Source organism: Hemicordylus capensis, chromosome 10 (genome assembly GCF_027244095.1).
Source record: "Hemicordylus capensis ecotype Gifberg chromosome 10, rHemCap1.1.pri, whole genome shotgun sequence".
NCBI lineage: Eukaryota > Metazoa > Chordata > Lepidosauria > Squamata > Cordylidae > Hemicordylus > Hemicordylus capensis.
Window position 1 is genome coordinate 848,983 of NC_069666.1, and position 15,195 is coordinate 864,177.

At 59.0% G+C, this 15,195-nt stretch overlaps 1 protein-coding gene across 5 annotated transcripts in view; it reads right to left on the minus strand.

Annotated features, from left to right (window-relative positions):
• The window catches only part of ADAMTS7 (ADAM metallopeptidase with thrombospondin type 1 motif 7), a 48,097-nt gene that overhangs the window by 30,505 nt on the left and 2,397 nt on the right, over positions 1-15,195 (minus strand). For 3 of the 5 annotated variants that reach the window (XM_053271690.1, XM_053271689.1, XM_053271692.1), the window contains exons 3-12: positions 14,134-14,332; positions 12,483-12,670; positions 11,575-11,658; positions 9,830-9,954; positions 8,772-8,921; positions 7,816-7,959; positions 4,934-5,078; positions 4,239-4,331; positions 3,183-3,328; positions 307-476 (exon numbers count right to left, since the gene is read on the minus strand). In XM_053271690.1, the coding sequence (XP_053127665.1) occupies positions 307-476; positions 3,183-3,328; positions 4,239-4,331; positions 4,934-5,078; positions 7,816-7,959; positions 8,772-8,921; positions 9,830-9,954; positions 11,575-11,658; positions 12,483-12,670; positions 14,134-14,332 (1,444 nt within the window). The remainder of the gene's footprint in view (positions 1-306; positions 477-3,182; positions 3,329-4,238; positions 4,332-4,933; positions 5,079-7,815; positions 7,960-8,771; positions 8,922-9,829; positions 9,955-11,574; positions 11,659-12,482; positions 12,671-14,133; positions 14,333-15,195) is intronic. The other 2 variants (XM_053271693.1, XM_053271691.1) reach the window with 2 other exon arrangements.

Here is a 15,195-nt window from a genome sequence, read left to right on the forward strand (position 1 = left end):
CAACGGCCCCATCCCCTAAGGGGGACCATCTGACAGTGCTCACATGCAGTCTCCCAGCCAAATGCAAACCAAGGCAGACCCTGCTTAGCAAAGGGGCCCATTCCTGCTGACTGCCCCAGGGCCAGCTCTCCTCCTCCTCCTCCTCCTCCAGCTGGTGGGCTTTGCACTCTCTGTGCTGCTCCTGCCTTCCCCTGCCCTCTCTTTGTGCCCACAGGCTGAAAGCCTGACTCCTCCTGGTCAAATGCCCACCCCATGCCAGCCCCATAAACCCCCATCATTTTGCTAAGAGGCGGCGGAGAGACTTACTGCTGTTGGGGATGGGCGTCCACTTATAGAGCTTCCCTTTGTAGGGCTTGGCGTCAAAGCGGCTGCACTGGAGTTGCCGGAAGGAGGGCCGGCCCGCGGGACACGCCTTCCTGTTGCACACCCGGTAGCGCCTCCGCTCCCCCAAGCAGTATTTGCCGCCATACTTGGGCCTGCGGTTGGGAGAGAGAAGCAAAGCCACGATGGGCGTGCTCACGGCGGCGTCTCCGACCCTCGGGAGGGAGCAAATCCTAAAGAGCTTGCCCTCCCGCCTGGGTACCCTGGGGACCGCTCAATCGACCCACCTGCCTAGGCCGGCTGGGAGGGCTCTGCTCCACAAGCCGACAACTGCGGACGGAGGCCCGTTTGTCGAGCCCGTGGGACGGGGCCTTCTCCGCAGTTGCCCCCAGGCTGTGGAACTCCCTCTCAGCTGGGACCTGCACGGAGGGCTCCCTTTCAGGAGGAGCGTGAGTGAAGACTGCCCTTCTTATCCAGGCCTTCGGCCAAGGAGCTCTCCCTCGCTCTTTTTAAACTTTTAGCGGGACTTGTTCTATTCCTATGGGACGGTTTTTATCTTGTATATAGACAAAAAGGAACACAAGCTTTCTGCGGAGAGCGCGCAGGATAGAACCAGGCGAAACGTGAGTGGGCAGCTGGCGGGCGGCACGGCTCGTGGGGGTGGGCAGGCGGGTCAGTATTGCCCACTGGCCATCAGCCGCTCACCCCTCGCCCAGCAGAAGACACCACCCTTCCTACTCCATCCCCCAGAGCATCCTATTCAGGTCACTGCCAGCAGCACCTCCAAACAATCGGAGCACCAGCTCAGGCAGGCAGGCGCCTGCGAAGCCAGGAAACCAGACCCCGGCCACGGAGCTGGTGCTGATAAGGCTGCCGACCATGTCCCGGCTCAGGAGAGGCCTCTGGGATGACCGGCTTTCAGTGAGGACTCTTGACCTCCTGCTTGGGGGGGGCACGCTGCAGAGAACCCTGCGGGGGGCTTTCTCCAAGTGGACGACGACGACGTGACGTCGTCACATTGAATTTCTTCGCTGAAAGACTTTGCCCCCCTGCGTGCTGGGCGGGGGGGGGGGGGGCAGGAGAGCGGAGGGCGACATGAGAATAGGGGGGCGATTGTTCAAGGGTCCGGCTGGGGGAGGGAGGCGCTTTCATCCCTCCAGACAACGTCTGCCTGCTCATCTTTCAACCCATTTCGCTAACAGACACAGCGTAGGCAATCCCGGCTCCTGGAGAGAAACGCACGAGCCACACACCCATCGGGAGAGCAAGGCCATCCGAGGGGGCCCCACCCGCCCCTCTGCCTTTCTGGAGAACCATCGCCGCTTTCAAGAGCGCCACCCCCCAGGACCTGCCGGGAGAGCAGAGCTGGCCCCCCCCAGGCAGCGGCAAAGCAGAGGTTAAAGCCAAAGCGTTGCCCACGCCGGAGAGCGCCCGGGGAACAGCGGCACCGGACAGGTGTGGGCAGCCCTGGGCCCCACTGATGTCTGGGGCTGCACACCCCGCGCAGTGAGCTCTTGGGCACGAACAGAGTGTGGGGAGGAGCCGTTTGTCTCCCGCGGGGTCCAGTGGCATTTGGCCAGATAATTCTGGAGTGCGGAGGAGGGGGAAGGGAGCCAGCCAGATGCTGGGCCGCAGGAGCACCTCGGGGGCAGAACGTCATGGGCTGGAGGTGACTCCAGGCCCGTCGCTTGGCCCTGGGAGTGCGCGCTTGCTTTCTGGTAAACAGCAGCAGGAGGGGGCCCCAACCTGGATCGGGACCACAGCAGGCGCAAAGCCGTTCAGTCCCGGATTCCCCCCCAAATTGTGGCCTTGATCTGGACCCAAACCTTGGCGGTGCTGCCAGAGGTGGGAGCTGGGGACCTCCTGCGTGCCAACTGCAGCCCTCAGCACAAGAGCCAGACCCTGGGTCCCTCTAGCACGCACCACACTGACTGGCAGCAGCTCTCTAAGGTTTCCGGCAGGAGTCTTTTCCCGGGTCTGCCTGGAGACGCTGCCAGGCAGGGCTGAACCTGAGACCATCTGCAGGCAAGACAGGTGCCCCGCCACAGAGTGCTGGGCTCCTCCTCCAAGGAAGGACAGGGAATGCCCACCGGGAGGCACGGCTTCCTCCTCCCCAGTGGCTGCAGGGATCCACGGGATCCCCCCATGGCCATTCCGGGCATGCCGGGGCCATCTGGCTCACCCAGCTCAGGATTGTCTGCACAGACTGGCAGCGGCTTCTCCAAGGCGGCAGGCAGGAATCTCTCTCAGCCCTGTCTTGGAGATGCTGCTGCCAGGGAGGGAATTTGGGACCTCCTAGATGCTCTTCCCAGAGTGGCTCCATCCCCTAATAAGGGGAATCTCTTGCAGGGCTCACACTTCTCGTCTCCCATTCAGATGCAACCAGGGCGGACCCTGCTTAGCTCAGGGGACAAGTCCTGCTTGCTGCCACCAGACCAGCCTGGAGAAGCGTCTCCCTGCTTTTCTCATTTGCAGAAAAAGCGGGCAGACCTTCCTGAGGCCGCCTGGCCCAGCGCCACCGCCGGACCCCCCTCCCAACGGCTCCCCCCTCCGGATCCTCTCCGCGTAGCTCTCTTGCTCATGACGCGCTCCTGGGTCAGCTCCTTGCGCAGAAGAGGCTTTGGCAGCTTCGGGGCGGGGGACAGAAGTCACAAGGGTGACCCAGCAGGGGGCTCGGGGGAGGGAGATGTGGCAGCCTGCAAAGGGGGGGGGGACCACCCCCCTTCCCACACAAGCCCACCCCCCCAAAAAAAACCAGCACAGATCAAGCCCCAGTCTCTCTCACGCCCCCAACCACCACCACCTTGGGAGCCAGGTGGGCGGGGTGGGGGTCCTTGCTGGCCGCAGGGCGGCTCACTCACGTGGGGCTGTTGCACGGGCGCTCCGCGTTCTGCACTCCGCCGCCACAGGTCCGAGAGCAGGCCGCCCACGAGCCCCAGGCTGCCCAGCCGCCGTGGATGGCCTGGGGCCGGGTGCCCACGCGCACGCACTCTCCGTTGAAGCACCACTGGGGGGGGGAGAAACGGGTGGCCGCGCTTCAGCCGAGCGGCCCAAAGGCCTGTGGCTGAAACCCCGACACACCTTGAGGGCCGCCCGGCTAGCCCGCTGGGTTTCCCACCGCCCCAAGCAAGCTGGATCTGATACTCAGACTCCCTCTGTCGTGGGGCGGAGGGGTCTCCCCCCCGTGGCGCTAAGGCTGTGACGTGGGGGCAAAGGACTACGCGCGTCCCTCTCTCCCTCGGCTGGGGTCCCGATCCAACCTGGGCCTCTCCCTGTGGCTGCTTGCTAAGGACAGGGAAACACGCGGAGAGCTCCAGCCACTGAATTTCACCCCAGGTCTGGCACAGCGGGGAGATGAGCAAGCCAGAGGTTGCCGGTTCGAATCCCCGCTGGTATGCAGGAAGGTGCGGGAAGGCATCATCTCCTACTGCGTGGGAGGAGGCAATGGCCAACCCCTCCTGTATCCTACCAAAGACAACCCCAGGGCTCTGTGGGCGCCAGGAGTCGACACCGACTTGACGGCACACTTTACTTACCGGATTATTTGACAAGTGGAAGCTGCCTTCTACCGAGCCAGACCCTTGCTCCACCCAGCTCAGTACTGTCTACCCTGATTGGCAGCAACTCTCCACGGTCTCAGGCAAGAGCCTCTCCCAGCCCTACCTGGAGTTGCTGCCAGGGGGTGAACCTGGGCCCTTCTGCAGGCAAATGGGCAGATGCTCTTCCACGGAGCTGCGGCCCCACCCCCAAGGGGAACATCTCACAGTGCTCTCACATGTGCTCACCCATCTAAATGCAAACCAGGGCAGGCCCTGCTTAGCAAAGGGGGCACTACCAGAGGACCAGCCCTCCTCCCCACTGGACCTCCACGCCTGCCCTGGGATGCACGCAGCAGCTGCACGGAGGCCCACCCTTACCTTGTCCTCCTCGCATTTGGTGCCATCGACAGCTGCGTCCAGCTTGGAGTGACACGTGCTCCCCACGGAGCACCAGAGAGTGCTGCAGACGCTCTGTGGGGGGGAAAGAGGGAAAGGGGTCCTCAGCATTCTTGCGGGGGGGGGAGCTCCCTGCTGCCTCCTTCCCCTCCCCCCCCAACCTATGCGCCCCCAGCACCGGACGCCGGAAGCTGCCTGCCCTTTATGGTGGCCATGCTGGGAAGAGAGAAGGCCCGCGGGTCTACGGAAAGAGGCCCCTCCAGCAAGGAAAGGCTTCTCCTCCATGATGGCGACTATGTCCTGTCCACGCCATGGGGCGGCTTGCCACGCCAGTGAAACCGACAGGGCCCCTCTGCTGAGGGCCGGTTTGCCATGCGGTGGAAGTGGCTGACCACTCGCAACCGTTGCTGGACGCCGCTTTAGGACCGGAAATATTGTCTGGTGGCTTCCTGGGTGGGGGGTGCCTAACTAGCCCCACATCTCTGTGGCGGAGCCTTCCCCCCCCCCGAGATTTGCCCCCCACTTCCCCTTGCTCACCCCAGTCCTGCTTGACGCGGCCTCACAGAAGGGGGCTTCCAGGTAGGGGACAGACCCCACCCACCCCCACTTCACACCTCTAGGCTGCAACTAGGAACTCAACAGGGAGCCAGCCCCACCGGCCGGCAGCCCTTCCTTACATCCATGTCTTCACAATAGGTGGAGTGAGCCCCGTACTGGAGGCGGCACTGGTGGCCGACGTCATAGAGGACTCCTGGGGGCATGGAGGGGTAGTCAATGGCCTCCTTGGCGGGCGGGTCGTCCAGGCAGAGCCCCCAGCCCCGGCTGCAAAGAGGAGAGACACGTGTCACAGGCCAAGGACTCCGCCTGCAGGCAGCCCCTGAGATGGTCTCAGGCGGGAGGGGAGCCCTGGGAGCATGGCCCAGCCGGGCCACAGGGGTGCCGCCGGGCTTCTCCAGGAGCCCCGGAGGCAGAGGACCCCGGAGGCAGAGGACCCCGGAGGCAGGGACCGAAGCTCGAGGGGAGAGCCCCTGCTTTGCAGACGGCACTTTGCTGCCAGCCAGAGCAGGCCTTCCTGGGTGAAGCAGGACTTAGGGCTCCCGCTCTGCATGCTGGGAAAAGACTTCCGCCTGAATCGCCGGAGAGCTGCTTCCGGCCACCCGATTCGACACGAGGCAGCTAAAAGGGCAGGAAGCCGGATTCCAGGCCCCAGGGCTGGCCAGGCGAGTGTTGCGGCCCAGCCAGGAGTGTTTGCTCCTTCCCCCAGCCGAGGGAGGCATGCGACGTCCGTGTGTGTGTGTGTGTGTGTGTGTGTGTGTGTGTGTGTGTGTGTGTTGGTGTTGTGTGTGCTACAGAAGAACCAGCCGCCTGCCCCCGCCCCCCCGGGCCCCCAGCCCGCTCAACACGACCGTCCTCTCGGTGGCATTCAGCAAGCCTGTCTCAGCCCCTCTGTGCAAATGTGACCAAGAGAGGACCCAACTGTGTTTATTCTGGGAGCAGGGAGTCAAAACATCTCCTTCTGTCCTGCCCCGTTCCAAAGGCAAGGCCAGCTGCTGAGTGGATGAGGGAGCCGGAGGAGGTGGGGGCGGCAAAGTCTGCCTCCAAAGAGGGTGCTGCTCTCAGCGAAGAGATGAAGCTGCTGAAGACGGTGCCCAGCCCTTGGCCCCTCCTCTACCCAGCCGTGTCCGCTCTGACTGGCAGCATCGCCCCAGAGACTCAGCAGAGGCCGGTCCTGCTCTGTGGAGATGCCAGACTGAAGCTCCTGCCTTTGAAACCTGCTCAGTCAGGAAGGCGGAATTCCACACATTCCCAGCAGGAGGGAGCTGAGAGCCGGAGGGCCATTTCTGAACCCACCGCTTACAACCAGGGAAAACAACCCCGGCTGATGTTTATGTCCGGGCAGACTGTAGACTCAGCAAAGACAGATCCCACTCAGGGACAAAGAGAGATAAAAGAGAGGTGTTTTTTTGCTGGAAGGAAGAGCTTTTTGCAAGCATGGGATGATAACCCAGGGAGTTGTCCTCACACAGCAGCCAAGAAGTCCTGAGTCGAGTGCTGGGTGCAGCTGGAAGAGGGCTGGGTGCAGGAGCCTTTCCAACAACCCCAGTGTGTGCAGGGTGGGGTTTTTTAGCGGGGTGCCTCTCCCCACAAAGTGCCTTCTGGTCCCAGATCTGGGACTCCTGATCTCCAGCTCTACTGGCAGCTCAGCACAGGATCGGGTCCCTTCTCCACAGCCTTTTGGACCAGAGGGGAATCCGTTCTAATGCTCGGTGGGTGTCCTTCAAGGCCTGGCAGCGCAGTCTCCCGTTTGCAGCCCCCACGCACAGACTGGAAGGGCGGCCCTCCCCTCCCCGCCTCTCCTGCATTCTCTCCCTGCTCCTGCTCCCTCTTCTGCCCTCCGTGCAGCAGCAGCAGCCGCCCCTTGAGCTTGGCGGGGCTTGGCCAGGCCTTCTGGGGCCAGGCAGCTCTGCCCTGGGGAGAAAAGCCGCCTTTCCCTGGGCAGCCAGGCCGGCCTCCAGATGGTTCTCGCCCTCCTGGAGGCTCTGAAAGAGCAAAGCTGCTTCTCAGGGCCCTTCGCCGGCCGGTTCCTTCTGGCAGAGAACTGCCCACCGGTCCTCACGTGGTGCTGCCCCTCCGGCTATTTCCCCCCCCCCTCAAATTGCCCCCTTTCCTAGCCCTGCCTTGGATGTGGCCAAGAAATAAGAGGGGCAGGAATTCCAGAGGCCAAAGTGGGCCCTCTCTGGGTGGCAGGGCTTCTTCCTGGCACATTTGCAGCCGTGGATCCAGGAGGAAAGTGCCTCTGAGCACATGCAGAGCACCTCCCCTTCCCTCCCGAACTGCTGGCTTGCGAGGCCCGGCTCCCTGGCGCCCTTAGCTAAGCAGGATCTGCCCTGGTTGCATTTGACTGGGAGACTTCATGTCTGAGCAGCACTGGAAGAGATTCCCCCACTCAGGGGATGGAGCCGCTCTGGGAAGAGCTTCTTGCATTCTGCTTGCATGTGGAAGGTGCCACGGTCCCTCCCTGGCAGCAGCATCTCCAAGACAGGGGGGCTGAGAGAGACTCCTCCTGCCTGCATCCTGGGAGAAGCTGCTGCTGCCAGTCTGTGAAGACAATCCTGAGCGAGATGGACCAAGGGTCTGACTCCGTATGTGGCAGCTGCCTCTGCTCCTGGAGGCTGGCCTGGCCTTCCCAGCTGGGGCGATCTCTTTTGCCCCGGCAAGGCCACTGCTGGGCCTGAGCGGGAGGCTGCTCCACACGTGCATTTCTGCCAGAGCGCCCAGCAAGGCAGCCCAGCGCAAACTCCCTGCTCCCCCCCTCCGCAGGATGGGTCCCCCTGGCCCTGCTCCGCCAGGCAGGAGCCTCTGGCCCCACTGATCCTTGCGCCTCTCACACGACTCCGCCAGGTTGGGGCTGAGTCCTCTCCGGGAGGGGCAGCTCCAGGCAGCAAGGAGCCTTGGGGCCAGCAGCACCTGGCCTGGGCAGCATCAGGGTGCCCGCCGAGGCCCAGATCCCGCCCAGCCTCCCAGGGAGCGCCAGGAGAAGGGGCAGGCGCAGACTTACTCGAGGAAGCGGGTGATGTACTCCCGGCTGCAGCGGGACCAGGTGAGGGGCGAGGTGTCGTACAGGAGCTGTGGAGACATGATGAAAGGGCTTTTCCCAACTGGCTCACAGTCATTGCCGCTTCCGTCGTGCTGAATGCCAAAACTGCAAGAGCACAGCCCCCAAGGGGGGAGGTGAGCCACCGAGCACCCGGACACCCAGCACCGCGGGAGCTGCTTCTGCCTGGCGGCCCAAGGGCCCAGGGTGAAGCCCCAACGCACCCCCCCCAACCCCAGCAGCAGCAGCCGCCACCCGCGCAGCCCCGTCCACAGGGCCCACGGCCCCACTTCCCAAAGGCGTCCCCGGAAAGGGCTCTGCAGGCTCAGCGTTTCTGCCGGGAAGGACCCAGCACCCTGCAGCCCCGCCTCTGGGCTCTCCCCCGGAGGGCAAGGAGGCGGCTCTCGGCACTGCCACGCCCACAGCACAGCGGCGGAAGCCGAGACCCAGCGGCAGCGGCCCAAGGGAGGGCAGGATCCACGGGCCCAGGGAAGGACCCCTGAGGTCAGCCACTGCCCAGCAGTCAGGGAGCAGCCGCCAGCTTTCCCGAGAGAAAGCTCAAGCACATGCATCCGCAAGGGGAAATCCTTTCCAGACTGGAATGTCTCCCCTCTTTTCTGACTTCCCCCATCCCCAAAGGAAAATGGAATACAAAAAATGTTGATCATCAGGAAAACCAAGTTCCAGTAAGTGGCAACGAACTGATAGCTCCGAAGTTTGTGGGGACGATGGGAGCTGCAGTTCAGTTCAGCCGCTGGAGAGCCGAGGTGGCCCAGCCAAGAGCCATGCCGGATTGGGGCGCGCTCTCCCCCACAGCCCAGGGGCACGGAGAGGGGCAGGCCTCTGGAGAGCTGCCTCCCAGCCTCGGCCCTCCCTGGGCTAAGGCCACTCGCAGCAAGCAAGCAAGCAAGCAAGCTCACCTGTGTCCAAGTTCGTGGGCCACCGTGAAGGCCAAGGGCAGCCCCGTGTCCTCGTTGATGTTGCAGCTCCGGTGCGGCTGGCACATGCCGGAGACGTGAGACAAGCCCAGCGTCTCGCACGGACGGTTCATGGCAGCGCAGATGTCCTTCCTGTCCCGGTGGGGGAGACACACACAGCAGAGAGAGGGTCACAAGAAGAGCGAGCAAGTCCCAGCAGGCGCAAGGAGGCACAAAGCAGCCCAGCAGGACTCTGGGGGGAGTGGCGGCGGGGGGGGAGGGCTGGCAACCCCCCACCCCCCCACCCTGCACTCCCAGGGATTCCGTGAAGGGAGTCAGGGCCCCAGCCAGAAAGGGCTCCTCAGCAAGCCCTACTCCAAGACTCATCAGAACAGCCCTGCAGGGTCAGGCCCCCCAAGAAGGCCCATCTAGCCCAGCTCTCCGTTTCTCGTGATGGCCAGCCAGATGCCTCTGGGGAGCCCACAGGCAGGAGTGGAAAGGGGCAGGCCCTCTCTCCTGCTGCTGTGGCTCCCCTGCAACTGGGATTGAGAGGTATCTGGCCTCTGAGGCTGGAGGTGGCCTCTAGCCATCAGGACTAGTAGCCATTGGCAGACCTGTCCTCCATGCATTGGTCTAAGCCAGTGGTTCCCAAGCTGGGAGCCGCCAGATGTTGCTGAATGACAATTCCCATCAGCCCCAGCTACAATTTACTGACCCCTCCAGGCGGCCGGCCGTCACCACATCCTGTGGCAGAGAATTCCACTGACTGATTATGCACTGGGTGGAAAATACTTCCTTTTGCTGATCTTACATTTCCTGGCAATCAGTTTCATGGGATGACCCTGGGTTCTAGTGTTGTGAGAGAGGGAGAAGAACTTCTCTCCCTCCACTCTCTCCTCACTGTGCATAGTTTTATAAATCTCCTCGATCCTGTCTCTCCTCGGTCACCTTTTTCCTGAACTAAAAAGCCCCCGATGCAGCCTTGCTCGAGAAGCCTTTTGCTTGTAGGGAGGCTTTGGTGCCCGTTATTGCTAGGACAAGTGAAAAGGCTGAGTGGGCACCTTGTGAGCAGGACGGCGACGTCATGGTGCAGCGAATGAGCATCCCCCTTTACGTTGATGGCTTTCTGCCACTTGCAGAAGCTTCGCAAGGTGTTGTCTGCGTGGTGGGTGATTTTCAGGTCCTCCTGCAGGAAAAAAGATGAGGACCCCCTCCGTCAGCAAGCGCATGGCTTCCTTTACAGACATAGCACCACCTGTGTGAATGGCACCTTACAGCCAACCAGAGGACCGCGAGCAATCTAGAATCCTTTGCAGGATAACGAATGCCGCAAACCACAAGCCCTAACTCATTAAAACTGCAACAGATTTTTTTAAAAAACCCATGTAACAGCAGGAGAAGGGAAAAGAAAAGAAAAGGCTCTACTCCTCCCACATCAAAGGCCATTCTGCAAAGGCACAGAGTCACTGGCCGTCTAAAAGCCATTCAGGGCCAGGCGGCCCTTCTCCAGGTCACGGGGTGCCCCCACTGGGAAAGCCCTGCTTCTGGAGAGCCCCCAGCTCTGGCTCCAGGTCACTTCTAGGGTAGCCCCGGCACAGACTCTGCCACTCTGGCCCTGAAGGCTCACTAGCCCCAAGAGCCACACAGATGTCTCCTCCCAACGGACACAGGCAGCCTTGCCGCCAACTTGCATCCAAGTGTGCATGATTACAGACACGTGCGCATGCAAAGGAAAGGCTTGTGCAAGAAGGACCCTCTTCACAGGCAAGCGCCGCTTGGAAGAGCTTCCCAGCAATGGCTACCTACCTTAGGAACATGGGAAGCTACCATATACTGAGTCAGGCCCTTGGTCTATCTAGCTCAGTCTTCACAGACTGGCAGTGGCTTCTCCCAGGTTGCAGACAGGAGTCTCTCTCAGCCCTCTCTTGGAGATGCTGCCAGGGAGGGAACCTGGACCCTTCTGCACGCAGGTGCTCTTCCCAGAATGGCCCCATCATCCCCTCAGGAGAATCTCTTCCAGTGCTCCCACATGTGATCTCCCATCTAAATGCAGACCAGGGTGGACCCTGCTTGGCAAGGGGACAAGTCATGCTTGCGACCCCAAGACCCGCCCTCCTAGTCCTAGCCCTCCTCTTGCAGGCAGCGCGACAACCATGGCAGAAACCTACCAATGGGCAGAAGCAGCCGCCTTCTCCCGAGTCAGATCATGAATCCGCCTAGCCCAGGACTCTTTACAATGACTGGCAGCGGCTCTTCAGGGGTCTCTCCCAGCCCGACCTGGAGATGCTGCCAGGGACTGGGGACCTTAGAACGTAAGAAGAGCCCTGCAGGATCAGGCCTAGGAGGCCCATCTAGCCCAGCATCCTGTTTCGCACAGTGGCCCACCAGATGCCGCTGGGAGCCCACAGGCAGGAGCTGAGAGGGGGGCATGCCCTCTCTCCTGTTGTGGCTCCCTGCACAGAGCTGCAGCCCCATCCCCTCGCCCAGGGGTCCCCAGCCTTGAATCCCCCCGATCGTGTGTGGCTTGGGGTGATGGGAGTCATAAACAGAGAACAGCTGCTTGGGACCCACGGCGGAGACCCCCTGCTATAACCTAACCAATCACGGACGGAATTACTAGAGGGAGAAAGTACATCTCAACAGTGCATCACATCCTGGAAGTCACACCAATCAATGTCTGAAAGCAGCACCGTGTGCACCGTCAACATTCTGTGTGGGCATCCGGCCACTCCCAGCTCCTGCACGATGCCTGTCACACTACTGGCATGAACAGAAGGCGTGTGAGCTACTTTTTCCGCCCAGTTACCTCCTCGTCTTCCAGAAGGATAAGACGCACAATAGAAATGTGGATGGGGTTCCCAATGCTGGCATCGTGGAATAAACCAGCCACCTGCACGGAACAGAAAAACCAGAGGAATCAGAAGGAGAACCGCCTCGGGACTTGTTCTGCAAAGGTCGCCCTGTAGCACACAGCACGGGAGCTGGTTATGCAGGATAGCCATCCCTCAGGGGCTCAACAGGACCTATGAACCCACCCAAGCCCCGACGTCGGCTTCAGAGGCCCTCCTTCCTGGCCTGTCTTTACTGGGAACCAGATGGGCGAGTGCCAGGGAGAGGTCTCTGTACGGGGTGGGGCAGTTCGGAAATCCCCTCCCCAGGGAAGAGCTCACAAGCTCCCTCTCTCTCGCTTTTAGACAGGTTCCAAAAGGCTTGTATTTCAAGTCACTTCTGGTGTCTGATTTTTCTGCTGCACTCATTCAGGCGTTCTCATTTAAGAGCCCTTATTAACGTTTTTCTGCTTTGCTATTTTGTAGCTGCAATTTTAACTTATTTTATTTTTATTTTATTTTATTTCTGCTTTGCTTTTTTATAGTTGTCAAGTTGCAAGCCACTGGGTGTATTTATAGAAAAGCGAATGTAAATGGTTTTAAATAAGCACACTGACAAAGAAATAATTGTTTGCTGTGCTTAGTACTGTCGATGGCCTGATTGTATTTTTTTAGGCTGGCTTCTTATTACTTGACATTGTTTTGACATGTGTGTGCTCCTTTCGATGCATTGGCAGAAAAGTGCAATAAATGCAACGAACGGGGACCAGCCGCTGAGTCCGCAGTTCTCCTGAAACACTTTAGGGCGTCATTTGACACTTCAGATCAGGAACAGCTGCAGTCTGTCCTGCAAAAGGCACGCAGCCAAAGCCCTTCCTGCACTCACCATGTTCATGACCGTCAGGACGTATTTCTCGATGTTCTCGCTGCCGTGGTAGGCCACCATCTTGGTGTCGGCCACCACCAGAGTCTCCACCCATTTCTCCTTGCTGACGGAGCGCCCCTTGATCCGGTGCTTCCGCTGCTGCTTCTCTTCCCACCTTTCTCTCCGTTTCTCAGACTTTTCAAGGCTTTCTTGGGATTTTAGAAGACGAGGAAGGTAAGTTTTATGCAAGTGATAAGGGAACTGAAGTCTTCATGGGAACAATCCCGTAGGGCAGGGGTCCCCAAATTTGGGTTCCCAGGTGTTGCTGGACTACAATCCCCATCATTCTTTTGGCCACTGTGGCTGGGGATGATGGGAATTGTAGTCCCACAACATCTGGGGACTCCAGGCTGGAAACCCCTGCCCTATGTGATCATCAGCCATGTGTCAAATAGCTAAGCATGCAAATAAAGAACTTGGACATCTTTTCTGATAAAAATAACTGGCTTGTTATTTCTAAGCTGAGCAAAAAGCTGGTGCTTTTAAAGAAGGACTGGCTTCAAATGGAAATAGTTTCCAGTGAGGGAATTTCATCCGTTTCTAATCGGGGTCTTGACCTGAAGCGAATTCTCCTCTGCAGACACTGTCAGGCTGGGCCAATCCAAGTTCAGTCTAAATCCACCAAGAACACTGCACGATCTGCTCCTGCGATTCCACAATGGCAACCCAGATAAAAGTTATGGGGCCAGGAAGGCCTGATGGCAAGAGAGAGCTCGCCCGGCAGTGGGGGAGGCCACTGTTGGACTGGCGCGAATCTGAGCACAATTTCCCTTCTCTTCTGGCCCTTGAATGATGGTTACGGTCAATTACAAGCTGAAAGAAGAACTTCAGAACCCACACCCCTTCAAATATTCTGAAAATGCTTTTCTGAACCATGTCCAAAGCTTTGGGAATTAATTCATCACCCACAACCAATGCGTAGCCATCTTAAGAGTCCATGCAATTCTTTTAATAAAGAGAACGTCTCTATTTCTTCACCTCCACATGGGAGCTGAAGAATATAAAGGACCCAGGAAATTTTAGAAATGTCCTGCATTAAAGGAAAATGACTTTCCTTTAAATCAGAAAAACAAAACCGGGGCGGGGGGGGAGAGCAAAACCTGGCAAACAACTCCTGTCCCTCTTTTATCCTGCCAAGTTATCTGCACAGAGCCCATTTTTGACCTGCCGCCTGTCCTGGATCCTGCCTACCTGCTGTTAGAACGTCTCTTATCTGTCTGCCCATCAGTAAGCCCCACTTGCCTCATCCTGGCCACCCCAAACTTCCTCCTAAGGCGTGTTCCTTTGCCTGCAATCGCCAGATGTTTTGAGTGAATTATGGGAGAAGAACTCACGGGCTGCCCATTTGCAGTCCTAATGTTCCCCCTGGGACCTAATCCAGACCTAGCTGCTCCTTTTCAGGGCCAAATCCATTGCGTTATGTTTATTACAGATCTGCAAGAATGACTAAACTGGGCACCTACCATTTTCAGCACAGAAGAGGCAACACCTTTCTCCTATCCACTGAGAACAAGACAAGTTATCCACAAGGAGGTCGCTGCTAGGCATCTTCCAGACGTCCACAGCTGATTAGCCTACAAAGCCTCTTCTCCAGACCAGAAGAGACCCTTACCTTGCACTCCACACATCCTCACGTTTGCAGGCGGTTCCCTGACTTGCTTTGTGTTTGCCACTGCAATAAACTCTTCTGCCTCGTACTCTGGGATGTGGCGCCTGTAGATCTTGTGGGGATGGGCTGCACCCCGCCGGGACTTGCTTGCAACCAGGGGCTCAATAAAGAAGTCCTCGTTAGCCAGCTGGAAGACGCCTTTCTGGAGAAGACAAGAAGTCATCTGTGTGACACATCAGTCCCCATGCAGGAAGAGTCTGCGGAAATTGTCACATAACGATGGCACTTGTGTGTGGTCTGGTCGGAATTAGGAGAAATTCAAGAACCAAAACGGGGGGGAACACTGAATGGCTAAGGCGCAGCTGTCATGAAGACATGTCAGTCTTGCTGGCCCCTCAAGCAAGTCAGGGCTTGCTAGCTGAAGACGCCTGATCCTGAGTCAGACCTTTGATCCAGCAGGGTGCTTTCCAGACTAGCTGCTCAGCAGCAGCAAAATGCCTCCGTTTGAGCAAGTCGCCTTCGAAAGGTAAACAGCAGGGGGAGTCGTCTCGCAGCAACTAACAACCCGAAAAAACAGCCACTTTTTCACGCTGGATAGACAACATCTGAGCTCTATATCAGAGATTAAATTGGAAACAAGGCACTGGCAATGTGAACGGCACCCGGCTGTCCGCATAGGGACTCTGGTGTCACCATGCAGGAAGTGTGGAAGCACCCTTCCGAGATCCGACGTGACCCCGTTGCAGGGGCTAGTCTGGAAAGCGCCCAGCTCTCCAGGGCCTCAGGCAGAGAAAGGCCTTTCCTGGTCCTACTTGGAGAAGCTGCCAGGGCTCTTCTGCACACCAAGCCTTCTACCACTGAGCGACGGTCCCTCCCTGACATTTAGTGAGAGCTGCTCAGGCAGACAGTAAGCTAGAAGTCCTTCAAAGCTTCTTCTCTTTCCAGCCTAGGCTGCCAACTTCCTTTTTGCTGGCTTTGCTCCTGTGCCTTCAACTGTCACGCAGATGAAAACAGGCTACTTTGTTCACGTCAAGAAAAGCTTGATCTACTACGATGCTGAATCTC